General features: G+C 45.7%; 1 protein-coding gene across 1 annotated transcript; it reads right to left on the bottom strand.

Annotated features, from left to right (window-relative positions):
* Positions 1–223: 223 nt before the first annotated feature.
* LOC122156058 (regucalcin-like) lies at positions 224–9419 on the bottom strand. The gene is made up of 7 exons (XM_042810522.1): positions 9253–9419; positions 5492–5660; positions 5008–5190; positions 3228–3443; positions 2094–2225; positions 1718–1872; positions 224–762 (listed from the first exon to the last, which is right to left on the bottom strand). Exons 2-7 carry the CDS (start codon positions 5655–5657, stop codon positions 712–714), a joined length of 903 nt encoding a protein of 300 aa, XP_042666456.1. The 5' UTR covers positions 5658–5660; positions 9253–9419; the 3' UTR covers positions 224–711.

The raw sequence follows: 9419 nt of genomic DNA on the forward strand, positions 1-9419 counted from the left end.
GGTGGGACAATTCTATAGAGCAGTTTTCAGTATCATAGGCTATATTCTATGAGCCTGGTAACTCAGAACCTGTCTGCAAACTAACTGTGTGTGGTTTCTCAGCTTTTTCTGAATGCAGAAAAAAAAAAAAAAAAATCCATAAACACCTTTTAAATGTGGTTGTGTAGTTTATTTTCAAGGCGTAAATGGTGGCCTAAAGGCAAAACAGAAAAATTTGTGACAAAGCAAATGGAAACAGCCTAGAACCTAAAATTGGAGCCTGAATATTTCAAGTGAGAGATGAAAGCCGGCAGCAAAGGAGCAGTCCTGTTCCAGTTATCACTCTCAAAATGTGTATTAAAATCAGCTGTATCATTTCTCTTACATCATTGTCTCATGAGGAGACAGACCAGGAGCCAGATCTGCTTTGGAAACCACAGAGACGTGAAAATCCAGAGCTGGTCATCAGAAAGCTCAAAATAACTAAGCTCAAGCTCAAAGAAGTTTATGTAAAGTCACGGAAGATGTCAAGTTGTAACACTTTACCTCTCTGACCTATTGTAACCTGCCATGGGCCCACAGAAGAAGGAATATCTTCGGTTCCAAACAAGCACATTCTCAATCATGGGTTTAGAAATCCTCGCAGGATGGATTCTGTAGTTCATTGGACTTCTCCTTCCCAGAATTACTGCAAGAGGCAAGCACTTCTCATTTGTTACTTAGTGGTGACTTCTAAGCAGCAAAAAAATTCTGTGGGATCCCTTTAACACCCAGGCCTGTTATCTGTTTAAAAAAAAAAAAAGAAAAAGAAAAAAAAAAAAGAAAGAAAAGAAAGGAAAAAGATAAATCTATGACTGAGCACAATAAAAACATTCAAATGTTGTGTAAAAAAATATCATAGCAACTTATCCCTACATCAAGAGTCTCTTGTTTTAAGAAGAGTCAAATAAGTCATTACATGGAGCTCTTTAGAATCTTAGAGCATGAAGAACTTTAAGATTATAAAGCACTGGTCACTAATTTTGGTAATTTACACATTATCAGTAAGCATTACATGTAGTATTGTTTTACCTAAACAAGCCATAGCGATTTTTAAACAGCTTTGCCCATACAAAACACATGTGAGTTTGGAAAATACCACTTCCCTTTTATAGCTGGAAAGGGGATAAAAAAGCTTCATAATAACCTTTTGATATTTAACTGTGATATTAATTGTGGCCTCCTAAACTCTGCTGCTTGAGAGATGTACTAGTTCTCAGCCACAGGAAACTTCTTCCAAGCACTTCTTTCCATTAGAAGGATTCAGATCCCAGATTAGAGCCCCATCCCTCCTAGAACTAGATGTCTTCATCTATCGCCAAACTGATAATACAGAGTAGTTTTTTTTTTCCCATTTCCCTCACTAATAGCCCTTCTCTTCTACACTATGGTCAACTTCCAGGGAATGATAGCAAATGCAACTGTAGAGCAGATGGACTGAAAAATGAAGGCAGAAAAAAACCTTTGGATTCAAGAGCCCTGGAAAAAAAATATATGGATTGTTAATTATCTAAAATGTGGAGCCCATTTTTAACATCCAAAAAAAAGCCCCTCACGATCTGGGGGAAAGGGATGCAAAGTTTTGCTCTGGTGACTTATTTCCTTACAGTATATTATAGAACATGCTATATAAACAGGCAAACCTAGGAGCTGCAGGCCTGAGAGGTCTAATTTACAGATAGATCTCAAATCCCATCACCTTGAATATCTCTCCTGCCTGAGGCTCCTTGGCGAGGGTGGCCTCGTCCAGCCCATCATAGGCAGACGTCACGTACATCTCCGCGTAGTCCTTTCCTCCAAAGCAGCAGGAGGTGATCCTTGAAGTCGGCAGCCTCACAGTTTGGATTCTTTTTCCTGGGAAAAATGTGAGAGTTTCCAATTCCCTTTTTACAAGGAGGATGCAAATACGAAATCAGCACGAGCGATGGCATCAGAGCTATGGGTGTTTACTCAGAAGGCACTGCCCTTGCAGTGGAGCCAAGCTCAGGCAGTGCTCTCCTCCAGAGTTCCCCTTGGAGGCCTGGCTGCTCAGGCAGGCTGTCCCACAAGCAGGGCTCAGCCGAAGCAGGCCTCACCTGTCTCTGGATCAATGCGGATCACTCTTCCTCCATCAATGCAGGCCACCCAGAGCTTCCCCTCTGCATCAATGCACATCCCGTCGGGCATCCGCTCCTCCTCCTCCAAGTGGTACAGCAGTCTGGGGCAGGCTGCAGGAGAGGCATGAGACAGCTCTCCAGGAGTGTCTCATTATGAGCAAGGCACCCCTGAGTTTAAATATCAGCAATTATCTCTCTCTCTCTCAGGTAAAGATCAAGAATTGCACTTATTTTGAGGGCCAGCAAAGCCCCCCATTTTCATTAGGCTTGGGAACCACATGGGCTACAGCACAGGGCCTGCACCAAGCAGGTAGGCAGTGGCACAGGATCGTTGGGATTTCATATTTTGAGGAGAATATGTTCTGTTTTAGAAATCCTTTCTCCTAAAATTTAGACAGCAGAGAAAGCAGCAATCTGAGCAATTGCAATTATTTTGTAAGCTTTTCACCCACGATTACACCAAGGTCACACTGACCCGAGCACAGGGGATGAAAGTTCAGCTGTTCCAACTCCCATGGAGCATAACGGGTTGATACAGCCCAAAAATACTTCACAGTTTTGACTGAGGTTCTATCAGTCAAGTTTGTATTTGAATTCTCTTTCTGCATAAAAAATATTTGTCTAGAAAATGACTTTATGCCAATTTTATCCAACATCTTTAGATAACTTTACCTTCAGAAATGAGAAACTTCAGTAGCAATGATAATTTGTTTTTTTAAAATACGTTTCTGTGACATACTTCCATCCTAATTCTGCATTCACATTTATGAACATAATTGAAACATTCCAGTAGATGGCAGTCGAGAATAAACAGCACCCTAGTTAGCATAAACTAATTCCCAGGATAAACGGCTTCATCCCTGCAGTTCCCTGGGGACAGCACTAAACACAAGCCATCTATCCAGCTGAAAGTGCTAAAGTCAAAGGACTGTCAAAAGATAGTTCACCAAATGCACCTGCCGTATACCTAAACTTGAGAAAAATCACAGTCAGCCTGCTAAGAAGCTGTAAACACAAGATACGAGATCGGATAAACCACAACATATTACACTCCCCAGCCTTGCTGCAGAAAGAGCAGAAACACTCCTTGAGAACTCAAAAAAGTCTGTGTACCAATCTTTCCAGTGCACACGTCATAGCTGAAGGCATGCACAGCATACGCCAGGCTGTCAATGTGAAAGAAGGTCCTGTGGTCCAGGGACCAGTCCAGACCATTGGAGATGTCCACTTGGTCTAACTGTTTTATTACTGATAGGTCAGGGAAAAGAGTATAGAGAGCCCCTTGCCGTCTTGCTCGGACCCCTGGTGCTGTTTCTTCAGCCATCGTGCCTGAAATGAAAGCAGGAGAAGTGTTGCTTAGGATGGAAATCTTGTTCCCACAGGAACTTGCTTGGCCAGGAGCTTCCTTTAACTTTTAGTAAGAAGTCCCAGCAACAGGTGTTGTTGTCACACTCCTTTAAGCTTTTGTGACTTCAGCTACTATTCATCAGATATTGAATACTCTAGTCTAATAATATATATTTCCCAGGTTGTCTCAAATAATGAGAACATCTCCAACCCAAGGTAACACTTGGTGACAAAGCAGCTGAACTGTGGAGACATTGTGAGGATGGAGAGTTTGTAGAAATGGGCCTGGAGACGTTCCTATACACCAGAGGGTGGTAAAAGCCATGTGGGAAACAGCAGGGTGGTAGAAGAAGAGAAAAATCCTCTCCTCGTGGCAGTGAGAATGCGGCAAACTGGGTGCTGTCAGAGTGGTGAGACAGAGAAGAGGAGCTCTTCTTGGGAAGTGATCCTGGCCAATGGCAGGACAAGTTTCTGCACCTCTGTGAGCTTTCAGTCTTAGGCAGCAAGATTGAGAAGAAAGCCACAAGACACCAAAGGCTGAGGTTTTGCTTACAGCCCTCAAAGAAAAAAAATGGATGCAGGCAAGTGTCATATGCTCTTCTTTTTTTGTGGGCTACTTTTATTATTCAAATGCACTGTTACCTCAAAATATAGGTGCTGTAAATCATATGGCTACCTCGAAAAACAGTGAAGAATAACAGTTGAGATTTTTTAAAAAATCAAATTATTCTTCAGTGTTGCACTCATTGTTTAGTTCTGATTCACCCTTTTCCAAAGAGAGAGTTCAGCGATGAAGGATGGTAAGCATCCAATAAGGAGTATTTACATTTTCTTTCAGCTGCGGCAATCTGTTTCAATTGGTCTCATATCTTGTATGATTTCTGAGTTATTTTTACAACATTTGGCCATACCTGCTTTTGAAATCACTGATCCACTCTGCACAGCTAGGAGCAGGTGTACAAAGCAGATTTTCTTTAATTTCTCTCTATTCTCACTCTTAAGTCCAGTGACACATCATCCCTCAAGTATAACTGAGAGCCAAAGGTATTTGCTGATTTTAGCAAATACAAAAGAAGATGAAACGGCTGGCTAGCAGATAAAGTGTGGGGCCTCCTCTCTCATCAGTCACTCTCTGCTCCTGTTGTGAATGGCTGTGCTTGAGAGGAAAACAAGCACAGGGGCACCCTGGCTGCATTGTAACCAGTGGCAGCCAGAGGCTTTCTGCCACTGTCATTTCCCACATGCTGCAGGTTTTGGGGAAATGCCATCTGCCAAGTAGAAGCAGAGCCTTCCTGCCTGACAGTCTTTGTGGGCAATGCCTGCCCTCATCTAGATCAAAGGATTCAGGATTGCATGTTGTCCTCTGCTGGGTGATCGGAGGCTGAAGCAGCAGCTGAGCACAGCACTCACAAGATCACCCACACTGGCGACAGTGGTTTTTGTGGGGAAGTCAACAAAGGAGTTGACATGGAATAAAATGCACTACATAAAACACACTGTCATTGGTTCCTCTTTGCTCCAGAGGAAAATTCTGCTGGGGACTTACCAGCAAAGTACCTCCCCTTGGGATCCACTTTGCCATCATTGAACCTGTTGTTGGGTTTATCCTGCTCAAGCTCGAGGATGGTGGTGACCTTCTGGGTGTCCCAGTCCAGAAAGGCAAACCTGGTCCCCAGGGTGATGACGTAGCCCCCACGCTGCCGCAGGGCCACAGAGCTGACATGGGCATCTGTGGGTGAGAGGGAACAGGAAAAGATGGGCACTTCTGGGCTCATCAGCAGCCCTGATCTCCCCCACCTCTCTAAGAGCACTGCTGGCTCAAGAAAGGCCCAGCTGGTGCAAACAGAGCAAAGGCAACATTTCTCCAGTCACCTCTGCGACATCCGCAAGGACCACATCTTGCTATCTCCACATCCTCCAAATATCCCTACTTTCAGGGCATGCACAGCCCTTGGGATGAAGCCTTTCCCTCTGCAGACACAGAGGAGACTCCTGAGACAAGTGAATACCCACAGCAGTTGTGCCCTTACCCACAGACACGCACTGCACCTCGTGGCTGAGCGCGCTCCAGCGGCAGACTTTCTGGCCATTAATGTCGACATAGACGAGCGCGTTCTCCCGTTCTTCCCAGACCGGGCATTCTCCCATCCGGTTCTTCTCCTTCACAACAGATTCAATTCTGATGGAAGAGGACATGGCCTGAGAGGAAGAGAGTCAGGAACTGATTTAATGAAAAGCTCCCAGTGTGTGGATTTTTCATCCTGACAGTGCTTAAAAGTGGAAAGTCCCTCAAAACCCAAACAGTGGAGTAATATAGGAGGCTCCTGTGACATTTCCGTGGTCTCAGGTTTTATCCTACCTGCTCCGGTTTGAGCAATCACCTCCTTTACACAGCTATTGCAAAACAGAGGGGGCCTTGGCTCCCACAGTCAGCGCTGACAGAGGTGCCACTGCTGCACCCACCCGTCAGAGATGAGAGATGTGCCCTGGGAGCCGGCCAGCCCCTGACACAACACTCTTCCTATAGCCTACTATTGTTTTGCAGGCATTGTTTCCCAGCAGGTGAGCTGAGGATAAGATTTGCTGATAATTCATTAGCAATAATAGCTTCAAAGTTAAGTGGGAAGAGCCAGTAATCATCACAAGCAAAAATGCCCACATTTTGGAGGCAGGGACTGTTCTCACTCTTCGGTCCCAAGGTGATGTCAAAACAACTGGTTTTGCCCTAGAATATAACCTTCTCTCCCCAGAAACAGTGTCCAAAGAAGATGCTGAGATTGCAGGGCCAACACACGAATTACTAAGAAGTGATTTTGTATGTACGCTTTAGGGTATGGGACTGGTAGTTATTTGACTTCATTGGTTCTTTGCCCAACTGCCGTGTCCATATGCCTTCTGTTTGCACTATATACAGAGTATCTCTGGGTCTCTGCTTTGGCACTATACTTCTCTGAAGAAAGATGCAGGCAACATGATGTCTAAAGTAAAATCCAAATACACTGTGAGATGCCAGAAAAAAAGAACCTCCTAAAGCCTCATTTTGTGCAGCACCTCACAGCTGCTGCCCACAGCACTAACATGTCAGCAATGAGCGTGCAAGAAAAAAGTAATGCTTCCAAGCAGAATCCACCAAATCCTGCCATATTCTCCCCAAAAGGAATACAAGAGGCTAAAAACATCCTGATCACTCCGGCTGTGTCCCCTCTGCAGAATGTCATCAGCATTTCAGCCTCCTGAACCCATTACGAGAGTGAGGCTGTACACGTTATTTCCTCTTAGGAATAAAGAACTAATGTCAAAACCTCCACATGAAAATGAAAAGCAAAGCCAATTCAAGTCAACAACTGGCCTTACAAGGGTTCTTTTCTGTTTTACTCCCTCCCCTGTCAGCAGACATCATTCAATTTTTTAATTTCAAGCCAAAGCTCTGGATAAGACGACAGCCAGCTGAAGCTTTAATGCAGGTACAGCGCAACAGCAGCCGTGTTCAGCAAGGAATTGTAAGCCCCATCTTCCCCCGGCCAAGCAGCTGAGGGCTTCCATCAAGCTATAGGGCACCAATGTGAAACTCAAAACAACACACCTGCTGAGGAAAGGATTGCAGGACTGGGGCCAATGCCTCTTTTCCAGCATGAAACTGGCTGCTGCTTTCAGAGCTGATTAAAAATGAGTAAGAGCTGATGCTATCAGCAGCGGGCAGGGAGCCGGCCATGCTTTCCATGCAGTCAGCAGGTGAGGCTGCGGAGGGAGCAGCACAACATACAATGGGAAAAGTCCTTGCTCAGTGTTTTCTTGTGTCATGAGAGCAGGAGAGGAAGAGAAACACTGCACCACACACGTGCCCTGGGGCCAGCCCCATCTACCCCAATTTAGGTGCAAATGAGTATTTCAGGTGACCAAAAGGTGTGTTGGGTGGCTTCCCAGACTTCATTTTTTCCGCCTTGTCTGACATTGGACATTTTTTGGTCTACGGAAGTGCAGGTGTGTGATGCTGAGTGCCTCTTGCCACCCAACCTGCCCTGCAGAGCAAGGGTGGTCCTGTGTGGAGTCAGGCATAGGGGTATTTTATGATTCAAAGGTGATAACGATGTGAGGAGCAGACAGGAAAGTGGCAGGGACAGAGCCCTACTGGGAGACAGCCAGGGCCACCCATGGTATCCTGGCCCCTGGCAGGGCCTGTCCTGATCTGGCACATGGGAGCAATGCATTTCCTTACCTATGTAAGAATGTAACAAACACTCCAAGTTGATGCTCAAATGATTCACCCAGATAAGTAAATAACTGAGTTAGATCACAGTCATCATTGTTTCAAACCCAGAGATAACAATTTTAGAGCCCTAAGCCAGAGACCAGCTCTAACGTTCCTCACCAAAGCCAGCAGCACTCCCAGCCCCAGCTCCTGCCATGCTCTCACAGCTGTGCCTGGGCTGAGGACAAGCCCCAGGCTGCAGAACAGCACGGAGCTTCCACCTCTACCACAGAATCATAAAATTAAGGTTGGAAAAGAGTTCAGTGATCATCCAGTCCAAGTACCAGCTCATCCCCACCATGCCTGCTAACCATGCCCCTCAGTGCCATATCCACACCCCTGGGATGATGACTCCACCACCTCCCTGGCAGCCTGTGCCACTGCCTCACCAATTCTTCTGAGAAGGAATTTTTCCTAATATCTACCTTGAAGCACTACTCATTTTGCTTCATGCTTTCTTCCCACCTAAAATTATACTTCTGAAGAAGATTTAGTGTAGAATTATATATATATATCATTCTATATATCATTCTATATATATATATATATAAATTTTCCATTAGCATTTTTCCTAAAGGAATTTTAATGGAGAAAACCTTATTTCCCGCTCAGCTCTTTTGTCCTGGTGACTAGATCTCCCCCACCACACACAAGCCAAGTCATGCAAAGACAGGAAACCTTTTCCTTGACACAGTACCAAGCAAATCGTTCACATTGCCGGGCCAGCAAGCAGCTTGGGTGCAACTGGAGGCTTCTGCTGTCCCACTGCCCAGGGACCCCCAGGCCTACAGCACTGAAGACATCCTCACACCACCCCAGACATGATGTACTCACTGGTGCACCTGGACTCCAACAGAGTTCTGCCCCCAGTCCATTTCTGCCTTCCCAGAAGCCATCTCAGAGGCTTTGCAGTCTCTGGGCACAAGTGGTGCAAACCTGCAGCAAGCTCCACCATGCACTTTCATCTGCCTCTAACTCTGTCAGATTGCAAAGCACAAATGCAAAGCAAAGTTGGCCACACTCCCCTGTACCTGCACCTGTAGCTGTGTCTGGGGTCCCCGCTCCTTTGCAGTGCTTCCTGCTGGGCTCCAGCCCTGCTGATCTGCTCTGGTGCTGCTTCTTATAGGCCCCCGCTCTTCCCAACAGTGCAGCTGGGGGAGTGTAGCAAGGCACTAGTGCACCATGCATATTAATGCAGTATTTAAATACTGCTATTTCTCTCCTATTACCTACAGGCATGCACTCAGACAATAGCACTGAATTTGTTACTTCGACTATGCAAGTGTTCAGCAAATCTATTGCTCTGCTCCTTTTTTCACCAGAACCTGAATCACCCTTGCATAGCTTCTTCTCCTTACAGCACACTTCAACTTTGCTCCCTCTGGAAACTTTGCTTTGCATGTAATTTGACCATCCCCAGCCCTTAAAATCTTTCTTCAGCCGTACAGTCCCCTCCTGCAGCCAGCAGCGCTGTCTTGGTGACAAACAACTCGGCTAGAGCTCATGAAAACAGTCACTAACACACTCCAGACAGCCACTCACCCCAGCAGAAGTCCACTCAATGCTGTTGTCCAAAAACCAGGGGAGGCCTTCTCGAGGGTTCACCCTTCTGTAGGTCTGAGATGGTCCCTTCCCTTCAGCTGGGCAGAGCTGCAGCTCCACCAGCACACAGTGCTACCTGCTTTAATTCTGGCAGAGCTCTTATACCT

Source organism: Centrocercus urophasianus, unplaced genomic scaffold (genome assembly GCF_019232065.1).
Source record: "Centrocercus urophasianus isolate 14NV4802_14NV808 unplaced genomic scaffold, USGS_Curo_1.0 seq_12, whole genome shotgun sequence".
NCBI classification, from domain to species: domain Eukaryota; kingdom Metazoa; phylum Chordata; class Aves; order Galliformes; family Phasianidae; genus Centrocercus; species Centrocercus urophasianus.